The 15,566-nt window shown below is 67.6% G+C and overlaps 1 protein-coding gene across 2 annotated transcripts; it reads right to left on the bottom strand.

The window, feature by feature from the left end:
• Window positions 1-2,232: 2,232 nt before the first annotated feature.
• LOC123351596 (DNA repair protein XRCC1-like) lies at window positions 2,233-15,229 on the bottom strand. Of its 2 annotated transcripts, XM_044991055.1 has the most exons (17): window positions 15,054-15,229; window positions 14,722-14,814; window positions 13,862-13,969; window positions 13,478-13,636; window positions 12,095-12,175; window positions 11,243-11,360; window positions 10,290-10,426; window positions 8,928-9,048; window positions 8,557-8,773; window positions 6,741-6,857; window positions 5,987-6,086; window positions 5,294-5,459; window positions 5,144-5,198; window positions 4,690-4,829; window positions 4,346-4,436; window positions 3,624-3,699; window positions 2,233-2,956 (listed from the first exon to the last, which is right to left on the bottom strand). In XM_044991055.1, the coding sequence occupies exons 1-17, from the start codon at window positions 15,102-15,104 to the stop codon at window positions 2,843-2,845; spliced, it is 1,944 nt and encodes a 647-aa protein (XP_044846990.1). In that variant the 5' UTR covers window positions 15,105-15,229; the 3' UTR covers window positions 2,233-2,842. The 2 variants fall into 2 exon arrangements, 1 of the variants encoding a protein (XP_044846990.1); XR_006574042.1 differs by lacking the exon at window positions 5,144-5,198 and having other exon boundaries at window positions 2,892-2,956; window positions 5,396-5,459.
• Between the last annotated feature and the right edge of the window lie 337 nt (window positions 15,230-15,566).

The raw sequence follows: 15,566 nt of genomic DNA on the forward strand, positions 1-15,566 counted from the left end.
TACAAAGCGACAGTTGCTCAGTAAAATCAATCGGATGAAAGAATGTGACGGAAAAGAAATAACAAAAATAACAAAGATAAATTGTGAGCTGGGAAATTTCTTTAACAGGGTTACAATAAAAAAGTGAAGTAACAAAAATAACGTTACCCAGATTTTAATTTAAAAAATGTAGGTGAAATTTAACTAATTTGCTAAAAGAATTGAGAGAAAATACTAAACAACAGAGTAAAAACGAAACCACCCTTGAGGGGGGTAAATCACTGGGACGGGGCTGAGATCCAGCCCAAGCCCTGGTGCTGGAGGGGAGCTGGCGCCGCTAGAGGGGAAAGACCCCCCCCCCGAGCCAGCCAGTTCCGCCCCCTGGGGCCAGCGCCCCAATCCCAGACCTGGACGCTTCTTTGGCTCAAGGTATATCCCCCCCCCCCCCCCGTGGTGAAAGCAGCAGATTTGTGGGGGGGATGCGGGACCAAGGATCCTGGGCAGCACCTCTGACCTGTTATCCCTATGGCCCCAGCCCAAGACCCAATTGCGCTCACCCCGGCCCGTGACTGGACCTTATCAGGTGTATCAGGGTAGGACTGAGGACCCCCCCGCGCCAGGCGCTGCACAAACACTGACCACGGAGACACTCCTGCCCTCCAGCGCCCACCACCTAAGCATCAACCCCCACCAGCCCCCATGCCTGGATTTCCGTCCCCGTGGGGCTGGGGATGCAAAGCTCAGGGGCCCTTGGTTCGGGGGGACCCCCCCCCCCCCCCCCCCCCCGACCCATTTATAGAAGCTTCTTCCAGTGTATTGTGTGGAACCCTCCCCGCCTACACCCCATGGGGAGGCCGGGGGGGGGGAATCCACTTGTTTTATTTCCTTGGTACCGATGGCCCCCTGGCACTGTAAATCTAAAACCAGTAATAACTCTCTGTCCATCCGTCCTGCTGGGGGGGCTGACCCCCCCCCCCCACCACCTGGGGAGTCTTGAATTCCCCCAGAGCACAGACTTCTCCAGAGGTTCCAGACTCCAGCTCAACAGCCCCCCACCCAGGTCCGACCCACAGCCCCCTGCTATCCCAGCCCTGGGCTCCCTTCCCCCCCAAGCTCCTCCAGTGCCCCTCCCGCCTCTGTCCCTGGACCCACCTCTCGGTCTCTCTCAGCCCCACTGCGTCATTTCTGCCACTCGCTGGCAGCGGTGGGGTCAGATCAACACGAGGGGGCCACACCTGGGCTCGTTAACAGGTTTAGTTAGGAGACACACTGGCCCTGCAGCAAAGGACACCCCCCCTCCAGTGGTGTGGGGAGCAGCTGAGCTGGGCTCTGGCTCAGGACCCCCATGCACATCTCTTCTCCCCATGGCTGGGCTGAGTCAGGAAAGCATCATGGGGCACCCGGCTGGATTCCCCTGCCCAGGCCAGACCTGAACGTGCGGAGCCCCCCCACCCCCCACTAGAGCTCAGAGGGGGACGGAGGAGTTATGGCTCCACAGCTGGAGATGGGGGTCGTGCAGAAATGGGGCAGCCGAGGGGATGGAGCTTCAATACAGTGAGGCGTGGGGGGGGGGGGGGGGTTCAGCTTTCATGGCAGCAGGGCCCCCTTTTCCAAGCAGCTCTGGGGGAGGTGGGTTCATGGGGGCACAGAGCTGGGGGGCTCAGCCGCAGCAGGTCTCCTTTCAAAGGACGTGGGGCCCCCTAGCGCACCCCAGGGCCACGCCTCGGCTGCGGCGTGAGGTAGGGGGCCCAGGACTTGTTATTCCATATGGGGCCCAGGCCAGGGGAGACCAGCCCCACCCCCATTAAAGGTTTTTTTTAAACCAAGCGTCACCTGAAAACGGTTTATTTCGCGCAAAGAAAATACTGTATAAAAGAGCTTCCCCCCGCCCTGCCCCCCAAATACAAACAGTCCCCCAGGCTCTGGGGCAGGAGAAAGGGAGGGAGGGAAAACCATCCAGACAGACCCACAGCAACTGGGAAACTGACCAGACACCCCCACCTGGGGCCCCTCCCACCAGCCTGAAACTGACCAGGGACTGAAACTGACCAGACACCCCCACCTGGGGCCCCTCCCACCAGGGAGAGAGGGAAGGAAACTCACCAGCCTGATTTCCTTGCCCAGAGCAAATGCTAAGACCTGAACTCACCCCCCCACGGCTCGGTGGAAATTCACGGTGCGAAGCGGCCCCCGGCCGCACGGATCCCCGGCTGCACCGATCCCAGGGGAGCCCCCGGTCACTCCGATCCCCGGCCGCACGGATCCCCGGCCGCACCGATCCCAGGGCGGCCCCCGGATGCCCTGATCCCAGGGCGGTAAGGCAGGGAGGGAAGGTTTCCTGCATTTCCTTTGGGTTGGTAAATTCTCCGGAGTTTAGCCTCTAACCCAGCCCCTCGGGCTCCCCACCGCCAGGCCCAGACTCCGGCCAGCTGGAGCCCCGTGGATTTAACTCACACGGGTGCAGGGGACGGGGGGAGCCCACCTGGCTGCAGAGCCCGGTTCGAACGGCAGGCGACCAGCGAGAAGCCGGGTTCAAGTCCCCGCGGGGGCGTCCGCACACAATCAATTCCGGCTTAACCCGAGGGGTAGAAATGACGGCGCTGGCGGAAAAGGGGATAGAGGCGGGGGCTGAGGGTGCCTTGGAGAGGGGGGGATATTGAGGGGAACAGGGAGTCTGGCCGGGGGAGGTGGGTACATTGGGGGCAGCCCTGCCCCGGCACAGCCCAGCTCAGCCCCTGCCATTGCTGCAAACAGGAGGCCGAGGCAGGGACCAAGAACAGTGAAAACTGCCCCCGCCTGGCGTGATGTCTGTACACAGGGGAGCGCCCAGCCCCCCCGCGCCAGCGGGACCCCCAGCGCCGCCCTACGCTCGCGGCACCACCACGTACGGCTGGTGCGGGACGAGCCGCTGGCGCTCGCTGCAGGTGTAGATCCAGCGAGGGCGGACGAAGGAGAGGTTGGCGTTGTCGTTCAGGGCCTGCGGGGGGCGAAGGCAGGGCCGTGAGAGCAGAGCCGGAGCAGCCCCCCCGCTCTGAGCCCCCCCCCCCCCCGAGAACCCAGGAGTCCTGGCTCCCAGCCCCCCCTGCTCTGAGCCCCTGGCCCCCGCCCCCCTCCCAGAGAACCCAGGAGTCCTGGCTCCCAGCCCCCCTGCTCTGAGCCCCTGGCCCCCACCCCCCTCCCAGAGAACCCAGGAGTCCTGGCTCCCAGCCCCCCCTGCTCTGAGCCCCTGGCCCCCGCCCCCCTCCCAGAGAACCCAGGAGTCCTGGCTCCCAGCCCCCCGGCTCTGCGCCCCTGGGCGCCACCCCCCTCCCAGAGAACCCAGGAGTCCTGGCTCCCAGCCCCCCTGCTCTGAGCCCCTGGCCCCCACCCCCCTCCCAGAGAACCCAGGAGTCCTGGCTCCCAGCCCCCTGCTCTGAGCCCCTAGCTCCCCACTCTGCCCCCTCACCCCCCGACCACTAGACCCCACTCCCTCTCCCAGTCAGGCCAGAACCCAGGAGTCCTGGCTCCAGAGACACTAGTCTACACCCTGCATTACAGGTTAAAGGCTCCGTGTCCCAGCCCCCTGCCCGCGCCAGGGGAGGCCCCGTGTACCTCACCCACGGGGGGCGCTGTTTGGGGCTGGGGGGCAGGGGAGGCCCTCTCACCTCCTCGAAGGTGTCGTCCCACTCCTGGGCCGTGACCACGTAGTTCACCCGCTCGCTCATGTAGCCCTGCAGCTCCCTGGGGGCAGAACGGGAGTGAGACCCCCCAGCTACCGACCCCCAGCCCCCCCTCTCGAGCTCTGCCTGCACCCCACACTCCCGACCCCCAGATCCCCCCCAGCTCCGCCCGCCCCCTCACTCCCGACCCCCAGATCCCCCCCAGCTCCGCCCGCCCCCTCACTCCCGACCCCCAGCCCCCCACCTCGAGCTCTGCCCGCATCCCCCACTCCCGACCCCCAGCCCCCGCCCCGAGCACTGCCTGCACCCCTCACTCCCGACCCACAGCCGCCCCCTCACTCCGCCCGCCCCTCACTCCCGACCCGCAGCCCCCCCGAGCTCCGCCTGCCCCTCACTCCCGACCCGCAGCCCCTGCTACCCCAGCCCTTACTTCCATCGGTTAGGAAAGAATTGCTCGCTGAACATGGCCATGTGTCTGGCACGAGATGCAGCTGTCTCTGGGGTGGGACGCAGCACGGAGGCTGTTTAACCCCCTCCCAGCAGCAGATCACGCTTAGGACAGCGGTGAGGGTAATTTCATAACTACAAAAGGGACGTCGGGAGCGAAACCCACACCCTGTGGAATTTCACCCGGACTCCTGGGTTCGCGTCTGGGTGGAGGGCCCAGCTGCCGTGACGGCCTGAGGCCCCCGTGGCCCGCCCCTCACCCATTGAACGCCGTGATGTAGCGATTCAGGAGGCGTCGTTCCTGGGCCGGGAAATCTCCATACAGGAAAAAGCGTTTGCCCACAAAGAAATCTGGAGAGGAGGAAAGGGGTTAACGTGAGGAGCTGGATGCTACAAACCCGCGTGGGTGTCTCCCTGTCAGATTCGTGCCGTGTTCACCCGTGGGACTCACTGCCGCAGGATATTAAAATCTCCATGTGTTCAACTCAGACTCTCACCCACTAGCGGAGATGGGCCCCAGGCCCCACTCCTCGCCCCCAGAGAAAGCCAGTGCCCGCCATGGGGCCGGACGGAAGCCAGAGTCCCCATGTCCCACCCCACATACCAGGCAGCTCCGGGATGGGCTGATCCGGCTCCTCTTCCACATCCGTGTTCTCGTCCGTGGAGCCGCCGTACGGGTCATCGTCGGGGTCCGGAGTCGCCTCCCGACCCGCTTGCTGCTTCTTGCGGTGCTCCTCCTCCACCCTGCATCAGGGAGTGTGGGTCAGCTGGGGGGCGGACACCCCCCCTCAGCTCCCCCTCCTCTGCCCTACCTCACCCCCCCCCCCCAAAGCCAGTGATAGAACCCAGGAGTGCTGGCTCCCAGCCCCCCTGCTCTAGCCACTACACCCCACGCCCCCGAGCTAGGGAGAGAACCCAGGAGTCCCTCCCCAGAATGAATGGGGGGGGGGGGGGAATCTCCCCCAGGACCCTTTTTCCATCCCTCCTGTCCCCGCCCCCTCACTAGATCAGCCCCCATGGCCCCCAACTCAGCGGTGGCCACGCTCTGCTGTACCCACCTCCTCAGCTCGTCGTCCGTGTCGCCGGAGTCGCCCTCCCCGCTGTCTCTGGCCCCTGGAGAACAGGACGGGAAATCAGTCCCAGCCACCCCCCGGCACTGGGGCCACCTCCCGGGGCAGGGAGCCAGGACTCCTGGGGTCTCTCCCTACCTGCGGGCTCCCCGCTGTCCGTGGAGCTCTCCCCCCCGGCCCGCGAGTTGCCGGCGTGGGCCCGGGAGGTGCCGGGCTCTGTCTCCTCCCCCGAGGACTCACCCCGAGGCGGCTGGGCCCTGGCAGGCGCCTTGCCCTGGTGGTTGGAGCTGGGCAGCCCGGCTCCCTGCAAGAGAAAGGTCCGAGGGGGGGAGGGGGGGGGCTGTGTGAGGGGGTGTCGTGGGGGGCAGGGGCTTGGGGAGCTAGACCCCACCCCACCCCCAGAGCTGGGGAGAGAACCCAGGAGTCCTGGCTCCCAGCCCCCACTGCTCTAACCACCAGACCCCACCCCCAGAACTGGGGAGAGAACCCAGGAGTCCTGGCTCCCAGCCCCCCGCTCTAACCACTAGACTCCACCCCACCCCCAGAACTGGGGAGAGAACCCAGGAGTCCTGGCTCCCAGCCCCCCGCTCTAACCACTAGACCCCACCCCACCCCCAGAACTGGGGAGAGAACCCAGGAGTCCTGGCTCCCAACCCCCCGCTCTAACCACTAGACCCCACCCCACCCCCAGAGCTGGGGAGAGAACCCAGGAGTCCTGGCTCCCAGCCCCCCACTCTCACCACTAGACTCCACCCCACCCCGAGAGCTGGGGAGAGAACCCAGGAGTCCTGGCTCCCAGCCCCACCCCCCACCCCACCTGACGCCCCCTACCTGTCGGGGGGAGGGGGTCTTGCGGGGCCGGGCGGGCGGCTCTTCCTCGCTCTCCTCTTCTTCCTCGCTGCCTGAGGCGGGCGGCCCGCCCATTAGGTACCTGCCAGGGTGCACCCCTCGGTCACCCCCAAACCGAACGAACCCCCTACGGCCCCCCCAGCCCCCACCCGAGCCCCACAACAGGACTGAACCCCCTGGGTTCCAGCCATCACTGATTGCCCCCAAAGACCCCCAGCACCGGTCCAGCTCCCCACCTGACCCTGATCGCATATAACCCCCCGAGCCTCCGCCATTGCTGAGAGCTCCTGCATGGCCCCCCCCAGCCCCACTGGCCGAGGGGGGCCCCCCCCAGCCCCACTGGCCGAGGGGGGCCCCCCCCAGCCCCACTGGCCGAGGGGGGCCCCCCCCAGCCCCACTGGCCGAGGGGGGCCCCCCCCACCCCCCCGGGCCGAGGGGGGCCCCCCCCAGCCCCACTGGCCGAGGGGGGCCCCCCCCAGCCCCACTGGCCGAGGGGGGCCCCCCCCAGCCCCACTGGCCGAGGGGGGCCCCCCCCAGCCCCACTGGCCGAGGGGCGCCCCCCCGGACGGCCCCCCCAGCCCCACTGGCCGAGGGGCGCCCCCCCCTGGACGGCCCCCCCAGCCCCACTGGCCGCGGGGCGCCCCCCCTGGACGGCCCCCCCAGCCCCCCGGGCCGAGGAGCGCCCCCCCCCGACGGCCCCCCCCAGCCCCACTGGCCGAGGGGTGCCCCCCCTCACCGTTTGCAGGGCAGGCGCCGCCGGGCCCGGTGACAGTCCAGCACCCACTCCTTGCGCACGATGGTGCCCCCGCGGCCCTTCACCTGGCTGTACTTGGGGGTGTTGGCGAAGGCGCAGCTGGGGGGAGGGACGCAGAAGGGAGATCAGAGCACCCCCCCCCCACAGCCGTTTGGAGGCAGGAGGGATAGATCGAGGCAGCAGGACTCCTGGGTTCTTTCCCCAGCTCTGGGAGGGGGATGGGGGAGGGCTGGGAGCCAGGACTCCTGGGTTCCTCGCACAGCACACAGTTGGGAAGGTGCAGCCATGCTGCTCTGCTCCTGGGGTCTGAGTGCGCCCACGGGGTCAGGGCTACGCAGGGTTCATCAGCCTGGGCAGCGCCGGCTGCACTGGCAGAAGGTCGGGGCCCACGAGGTGGGTGCTGCCGGGGGTCCCGGCCGGGCGGGGGCGGGGAGCCGGCGGTACCTACGTGAGGCGGGTGCTGCCGGGGGTCCAGTGGGGCTGGCTGGGGGGTCCCGGCCGGCCGGGCGGGGGAGGGGAGCCGGCGGTACCTACACGAGGCGGGTGCTGCCGGGGGTCCCGGCCGGGCGAGGGAGGGGAGCCGGCGGTACCTACGTGAGGCGGGTGCTGTCGGGGGGTCCCGGCCGGGCGGGGGAAGGGAGCCGGCGGTACGTACACGAGGCAGGTGCTGCCGGGGGTCCCGGCCGGGCGGGGGAAGGGAGCCGGCGGTACCTACATGAGGTGGGTGCTGTCGGGGGGTCCCGGCCGGGCGGGGGAAGGGAGCCGGCGGTACGTACACGAGGCAGGTGCTGCCGGGGGTCCCGGCCGGGCGGGGGAGGGGAGCCGGCGGTACCTACGTGAGGCGGGTGCTGTCGGGGGGTCCCGGCCGGGCGGGGGAAGGGAGCCGGCGGTACGTACACGAGGCAGGTGCTGCCGGGGGTCCCGGCCGGGCGGGGGATGGGAGCCGGCGGTACCTACATGAGGTGGGTGCTGTCGGGGGGTCCCGGCCGGGCGGGGGAAGGGAGCCGGCGGTACGTACACGAGGCAGGTGCTGCCGGGGGTCCCGGCCGGGCGGGGGAGGGGAGCCGGCGGTACCTACGTGAGGCGGGTGCTGTCGGGGGGTCCCGGCCGGGTGGGGGACGGGAGCCGGCGGTACGTACACGAGGCAGGTGCGGTCGGGGGTCCCGGCCGGGCGGGGGAGGGGAGCCGGCGGTACCTACACGAGGCGGGTGCTGCCGGGGGTCCCGGCCGGGCGGGGGCGGGGAGCCGGCGGTACCTACACGAGGCGGGTGCTGTCGGGGGTCCCGGCCGGGCGGGGGAGGGGAGCCGGCGGTACCTACACGAGGCGGGTGCTGCCGGGGGTCCCGGCCCGGCGGGAGAGGGGAGCCGGCGGTACCTACACGAGGCGGGTGCTGCCGGGGGTCCCGGCCGGGCGGGGGAGGGGAGCCGGCGGTACCTACACGAGGCGGGTGCTGCCGGGGGTCCCGGCCAGGCGGGGAAGGGAGCCGGCGGTACCTACACGAGGCGGGTGCTGCCGGGGGTCCCGGCCGGGCGGGGGCGGGGAGCCGGCGGTACCTACGTGAGGCGGGTGCTGCCGGGGGTCCCGGCCGGGCGGGGGAGGGGAGCCGGCGGTACCTACGTGAGGCGGGTGCTGTCGGGGGTCCCGGCCGGGCGGAGGAGGGGAGCCGGCGGTACCTACACGAGGCGGGTGCTGCCGGGGGTCCCGGCCGGGCGGGGGAGGGGAGCCGGCGGTACCTACACGAGGCGGGTGCTGCCGGGGGTCCCGGCCGGGCGGGGGCGGGGAGCCGGCGGTACCTACATGAGGTGGGTGCTGTCGGGGGTCCAGTCGGGCCGGTACTTGGCCCCCATCTCCAGCGCCTTGTCCCGCAGCTCGGAGCGGAAGGGGTTCTGGAAGCCGCTCAGCACGAAGACCGTCCCCTGCAGGAGGCGATGAAACTCCTCCCCCGCCCCTTCCGGCGATGGCTCCTTCGGCTGCTTCTTGGGGGCTGGCGGCCTGCGGGGGGGCGGCTCTGGGGCTGGGGGAGGACAATGGGGGGGGTAGCGATAACACCCGCCCACTGGGACACCTGAGCCGGCTGGAACGCCCTGCCCAATGAGTGACACATCCGCCCCCCCCAGCGACAGACCTCGATGCCAGCGCCGGGGACAGAACCCAGGAGTCCCTCTCACCTTTGGGCTTCTTGGGGGCCGGCTGCGTGGGGGGGGGGGCCTCGGCGTCAGGTTTCCGAGCAGAGACGGGGGACGAGTTCTCCTTGCTGAACTCAAACTTCCTCTTGGGGGGAGCCGGATCCTGAGGGGGAAGAAAAGTGGGTCAGAAGCGAAAGGTAAATATCTGGTATGATCTGCACTGGATTCCTGACCGCAGCCACCTCCGGGGGGGCTGTTTATCAGGGATCCCTCACTGGGTGCTGAGGTGCAGCCACCTCTGGGGTGGGGCATGGTGCCTGTTTACACAGGGATCCCTCACTGGGTGCTGAGGTGCAGCCACCTCTGGGGGGGGCTGTTTATCAGGGATCCCTCACGGGGGCTGAGATGCAGCCACCTCTGGGGTGGGGCATGGTGCCTGTTTACACAGGGATCCCTCACTGGGTGCTGAGGTGCAGCCACCTCTGGGGTGGGGCATGGTGCCTGTTTATCAGGGATCCCTCACCGGGGGCTGAGGTGCAGCCACCTCTGGGGTGGGGCATGGTGCCTGTTTACACAGGGATCCCTCACAGGGGCTGAGATGCAGCCACCTCTGGGGTGGGGCATGGTGCCTGTTTACACAGGGATCCCTCACGGGGGCTGAGGTGCAGCCACCTCTGGGGTGGGGCATGGTGCCTGTTTACACAGGGATCCCTCACGGGGGCTGAGATGCAGCCACCTCTGGGGTGGGGCATGGTGCCTGTTTACACAGGGATCCCTCACGGGGGCTGAGATGCAGCCACCTCTGGGGTGGGGCATGGTGTCTGTTTATCAGGGATCCCTCACCGGGGGCTGAGGTGCAGCCACCTCTGGGGTGGGGCATGGTGCCTGTTTACACGGGGATAACTCACTGGGTGCTGAGGTGCAGCCACCTCTGGGGTGGGGCATGGTGCCTGTTTACACGGGGATCCCTCACTGGGTGCTGAGGTGCGGTTGCTTTAAGACAAAAAGCAAAGGAGAACCCCGTACCCGAGCAAACCTGCAATGCAGCGGATTGTGGGTACCAGAATGCAGTCCCCAGCGATGGGATCCGGCCCGGGTACCAGGGTTCATACAGACGGCGACATTCCCAGGCCAGCAGGGCCAGCCGTGCCCGTCAGCCTGCTCCTGACAGCCCGGGCCAGAGACCGGCTCCCGAATCACTCCTAGGGCCGATCTCACCAAGGAACCCCCGTCGCGACTGAGAAACTGCCGGGACGGAGACTCCCCCGCGCCCCTCGGGGACGCGTCCCCCCCGGTGAGCACTGGGGCCTCAGTCCCAGGGTGAACAGACAGATGGGGATTTACCCCGGGTTCCGGCAGCCCCCCCAGTGTGAGGGAGCGCCCGCGCCCGGGCGAGGACTGTACCTTGGGGGAGGCTGCGGCGCGGCTGGGGGAGGTCCTGGCGGTGGGTTTCTCTGCAGCGGAAGGGGAGGGGGCGCCGGGTGTGCTGGCCTGGAGGGTGGCCACGGCGTAGCTGGGGGACGGTTCCTCCGTCTGCGGGGCTGCACGGGACAGCAGACAAGAGACGTCGCAGCCAAAGCACGCGGAGCCAGAGTTAACCGGCCAGGGGACAGCCCCCGGAAACCGGGATCTCTGGGTAACCACCAGCCCCCACTCCCCTCCCAGAGCCGGGCAGAGAGCCCAGGAGCCCTGGCACCCAGCCCCCCTGCTCTAACCACTAGCCCCCACTCCCCTCCCAGAGCCGGGCAGAGAACCCAGGAGCCCTGGCACCCAGCCCCCCCGCTCTAACCACTAGCCCCCACTCCCCTCCCAGAGCCTGGCAGAGAACCCAGGAGCCCTGGCACCCAGCCCCCTTGCTCTAACCACTAGACCCCACTCCCCTCCCAGAGCCGGGCAGAGAACCCAGGAGCCCTGGCGCCCAGCCCCCCCTGCTCTAACCACTAGTCCCCACTCCCCTCCCAGAGCCGGGCAGAAAACCCAGGAGCCCTGGCGCCCCGCCCCCCCTCTAACCACTAGCCCCCACTCCCCTCCCAGAGCTGGGCAGAGAACCCAGGAGCCCTGGCACCCAGCCCCCCCTGCGCTAACCACTAGCCCCCACTCCCCTCCCAGAGCCGGGCAGAGAACCCAGGAGCCCTGGCGCCCAGCCCCCCCTGCTCTAACCACTAGACCCCACTCCCCTCCCAGAGCCGGGCAGAGAACCCAGGAGCCCTGGCGCCCAGCCCCCCCTGCTCTAACCACTAGACCCCACTCCCCTCCCAGAGCCAGGCAGAGAACCCAGGAGTCCGGGCTCCCAGCCCCCATCCCATTCTAACCCACAAGACGACACCCCCCCCCCCCCCCCCCGGGGTTCGTGGTACCTCTGGGCGGTGTGAGAAGTGGTTTGGTAGCTCGGCTGAAGAACAGGGCCCCAGGCCTCATTGAGGCAGAACTGCTGTCCTCGTCCTTCACCTTAAAGTGGCCCAGCTTGGTCACCTTCTGTACGGAGAGAGATGCACAGGGCTGGGCTAGCAGGGGCTGCGGGTCGGGAGTGAGGGGCACCGGCAGAGCTTGGGGGCGGGGGGAGCCCATGGCTGGGCTAGCAGGGGCTGAGGGGCAGGAGTGAGGGGCACTGGCAGAGCTTGGGGGAGGGGGGAGCCCATGGCTGGGCTAGCAGGGGCTGAGGGGCAGGAGTGAGGGGCACTGGCAGAGCTTGGGGGCGGGGGGAGCCCATGGCTGGGCTAGCAGGGGCTGAGGGGCAGGAGTGGGGCACTGGCAGAGCTGGGGGAGGGGAGGAGGGAGCCCATGGCTGGGCTAGCAGGGGGCTGCGGTTCAGGAGTAAGGGGCACCGGCAGAGATTGGGGGCGGGGGGAGCCCATGGCTGGGCTAGCAGGGGCTGCGGGTCGGGAGTGAGGGGCACCGGCAGAGCTTGGGGGAGGGGGGAGCCCAGGGCAGGGCTGGCAGGGGCTGAGGGGCAGGAGTGGGGCACTGGCAGAGCTGGGGGAGGGGAGGAGGGTGTCCGAGGCTGGGCTAGCAGGGGCTGAGGGGCAGGAGTGAGGGGCACTGGCAGAGCTGGGGGAGGGGAGGAGGGAGCCCATGGCTGGGCTAGCAGGGGCTGCGGGTCGGGAATGAGGGGCACTGGCAGAGCTGGGGGAGGGGAGGAGGGAGCCCATGGCTGGGCTAGCAGGGGCTGAGGGGCAGGAGCGAGGGGCACCGGTGAAGCTGTTACTCACCGGGGAGGCAGATTTTGACTGGGTTTCGTTGTTTTCAGGCGGCGAATGGAACTTCACAAAGCACAGCCCATATGCCAGGGTCTATGGGGAGATCAGCCAGAAAGAAGGTGACCCATTGCCAGTGCTGGGGAGAGAACCCAGGAGTCCTGGCTCCAACACCCCCCCGGTCTAACCACTAAACCTCACTCCCCCCACTGTCACACCCTGCACCCCATGTTCACCAGTTTTATACGGTTACGATACATTTGGTACAAAGTCTGCTTTGTGAGGTATCATTTGAAAACTCATAATCCGCTGAACACCATTGTCCTGTTAAAATGTGTGTAACAACACTGTGTGTACAGCTATGGGCTTTCACTGTATGATGTTACTAAAACATCTTATGATTCTGGGGAACGCCCACAGACTAGCTTTTCAGAGACAACAAAGGTCAGACCAATACTCCACCAGATGTTAAGGAACTATCAGCTGTGTTGGCAGCCATTCTCCGGCAGGGGGAAGGCATGAATAAATAACGTACATTTCACCGCAGAGACAGTCCAAGCGTCCCGTACACAAGGTGAGGGGTAATAGTTGGGGACAGAGGGGTAAAGGAACGAAAAACAGTAAGCTCATGACATCAGTGTCACTGGAAGGACACTGAACCACGGGGGGGTGGGGGGTGGTGGTCCCAGGCTGAAAGCAAATCCAGCCTGTGAAATCTACTACAAGCTTTTGGTGAGAAAAATCCCTTTTACTTTTAATTTCACTGCGTTGGGTAAATTAGGGATTCGCTTCCGTGTTTATCTGCAATTATTTTTCTTTGCAACCCATTCCGACTTTGATGCCTTATCACTTGTAATGAATTAGAATCGAGCTTTCTGCAGTTAACAAACTTCTCTGATGGTTCAGCCCAAAGCAGCGTGTTTGGGACCCTCCCCTCGGCGGGTGCACAATCCCTTTCCTTTGCTGGGATTTCTAGGAGCTCGTGCTGGCCAGGAGGGTGCTGAGCAGTACAAGCCGCACATTTCTGGGGGACAAGGCCGGGACAGAGGATTTGCGGGTGCCGCCCTGTGTGTCACTCATGAGCGGCTAGGAGAACATCCCTGTCACTCAGCTCGGGGCGACTTTACAAGCTGTGGGCTGCGAGAGTCGGCCAGGACTGCAGGCAAAGCAACGTCAAAGAGAACCAAGGGGACACAGCTGCTCCCCAGTCCAGACTGTATCCGGGGAACGTCACACCCGCCTGGCTTGAGCCGGGGGCACTGGCAGCGGCTCACGCACTCCCCCATGTGTAATCCCTTCCGCCCTGCCCGGCCAGTGTGCCGGGGTCCCCAGACCAGGCTGTACTGCGGAGCAGGGTCCCAGGGGCGGGAGGGGTCCCAGGGGCGGGAGGGGTCCCACCTTGGTGTAGGGCTGGGTGCAGACAATTTTCACCCGGTCCCATTTCTTCTCGGCTGCTGCTTTCACCAGCTTGTCCGGGCCAAACATCCGGACCCGGTTGAGGTTGGTGCCGGCCTTGCTCTCCGAGGGCGACATGAAGGACGAGGTGACCAGCAGCACCTGGGGGGGACGGGACCCACCGGGGTTAGAGAAGCCTCCGTAAGCCCCTGAGAGCCCCCACCCCAAATCCTGTCGCTGCCTCAGTCCTAAGGGGTTAAGCCCCCTGAGGTCGCTCAGCTGGGCCCCACCCCACAGGGTTCACTGAACCAGATCCACCTCTCTGCCCCCAACCATAGACTTGGGAGCTCCCCAAAGCCCGGCACGCGCGGCTTCCCCCCCCCTCACCTCGTAGTCCTGCTCGCTGGGCGAGGCGGAGCTGCCGGCCAGCACCTCCACGAAGGCCGAGCCCTCGTTGCCCACGTCGATGCTGTGGATCCGCTCCTCCTTCTCGAACTGCCGCGGGAGGAGGGGGGGAGAATCCGGGGTCAGGGATGCGGGGCCGACCCAGGGTCCGCTTCCAACCCACTGCGGGAACCCAGGAGTCCAGGCTTCCCCCGTCCCCCTCCTGCTCTAACCACTACACCCCCCTCCCCTCCCAAAGCCAGGGAGAGAACCCAGGAGTCCTGGCTCCCCCTTGCCCCCGCCCCCAGGGAGAGAACCCAGGAGTCCTGGCTCCCCCTTGCCCCCGCCCCCAGGGAGAGAACCCAGGAGTCCTGGCTCCCCCTTGCCCCCTCCCCCCAGGAAGAGAACCCAGGAGTCCTGGCTCCCCCTTGCCCCCTCCCCCCAGGGAGAGAACCCAGGAGTCCTGGCTCCCCCTTGCCCCCTCCCCCCCGGTAGAGAACCCAGGAGTCCTGGCTCCCCCTTGCCCCCCCCCCCGAGGGAGAGAACCCAGGAGTCCTGGCTCCCCCTTGCCCCCTCCCCCCAGGGAGAGAACCCAGGAGTCCTGGCTCCCCCTTGCCCCCTCCCCCCAGGGAGAGAACCCAGGAGTCCTGGCTCCCCCTTGCCCCCTCCCCCCAGGGAGAGAACCCAGGAGTCCTGGCTCCCCCTTGCCCCCTCCCCCCAGGGAGAGAACCCAGGAGTCCTGGCTCCCCCTTGCCCCCTCCCCCCAGGGAGAGAACCCAGGAGTCCTGGCTCCCCCTTGCCCCCTCCCCCCAGGGAGAGAACCCAGGAGTCCTGCCCCCCCGAGGTGTGTGGGGGGGTCTCACCTGCAGGATGACCGACAGCTGCTTCTCGCCCGCCTGCGCCGCCTTCCACTTGCGGTAGGTGTCGGCCTTGAGCAGGTTCTCGGCGCAGTGAGTCTGGGGGGGGGGAGAGGGCGTCACCCCCGGAATGGGCTCTTCCGCCCCCCCCCCCGCAGGGAATGGTCTCCCCCGCACCCCCATGGGGAATGGTCTCTCCCGCCCGCCCCGAATGGTTTCTCCCGTCTCCTCCCCCCGCAGGGAATGGTCTCCCCCGCTCAGCTCTCCCGCACCCCCATGGGGAATGGTCTCTCCCAGCCCGCCCGCCCGCCCCCCCCCGGGAATGGTCTGCCCCGCACCGGGTCAGCGCTGCTCGCGGACACCACATGGCGGATCCCGATCTCCGGCATCCCCGCGCTCCGCCGCCGGGCGCCGCCGCTGCCCGCCCCCGGAAACAAAACTCTGGCGGCCCCCGGAAGTGGAACCGCTCTGCGCCGCCCACTCTATGTTCGCTCGGTCCTCCGAGCGGCTCTGCGCAGGCGCCGCTGCCCGGCGAGGGATTGCGCGCATGCGCAGCCCCCGATCCAGCCCGAGACGCGGCGCGCGTGCGTGCTTCCTTCGCGCCGCTTTCGCCCGGGCCCCGCTCGATCGCGGCGCATGCGCCCCGACTGCTACTTGCGGCTCCTGTTAGTGCGCGTGCGCTTTGCCCTGGTGTTCCCCTCTCGCCCGTGTCTCCCCCTGGTGGCGCAGAGGGGAAGTTGCATCAGAGCGGATCACGTGGCGCAGGAGGCGGGAATAGCTCAGGGGGTTGAGCGCTGGCGGGCTGAACGCGGGGTTGCGAGTTCGATCCTGGGCGGGGGAACTGGGGTAAA

The sequence above is a fragment of the Mauremys mutica genome, chromosome 17 (genome assembly GCF_020497125.1).
Source record: "Mauremys mutica isolate MM-2020 ecotype Southern chromosome 17, ASM2049712v1, whole genome shotgun sequence".
In the NCBI taxonomy this organism is placed as follows: domain Eukaryota; kingdom Metazoa; phylum Chordata; order Testudines; family Geoemydidae; genus Mauremys; species Mauremys mutica.

Coding starts and splice junctions, on each gene's coding strand:
- LOC123351596 (XM_044991055.1), bottom strand. CDS start 15,104: ATGCCGGAGATCGGGATCCGCCATGTGGTGTCCGCGAGCAGCGCTGAC. Junction 13,637..13,861: donor CCAGCGAGCAGGACTACGAG/GTGAGGGGGGGG, acceptor CGTCCCCCCCAG/GTGCTGCTGGTCACCTCGTC. Junction 2,957..3,623: donor GGGACGACACCTTCGAGGAG/GTGAGAGGGCCT, acceptor CGCCCCCCGCAG/GCCCTGAACGACAACGCCAA.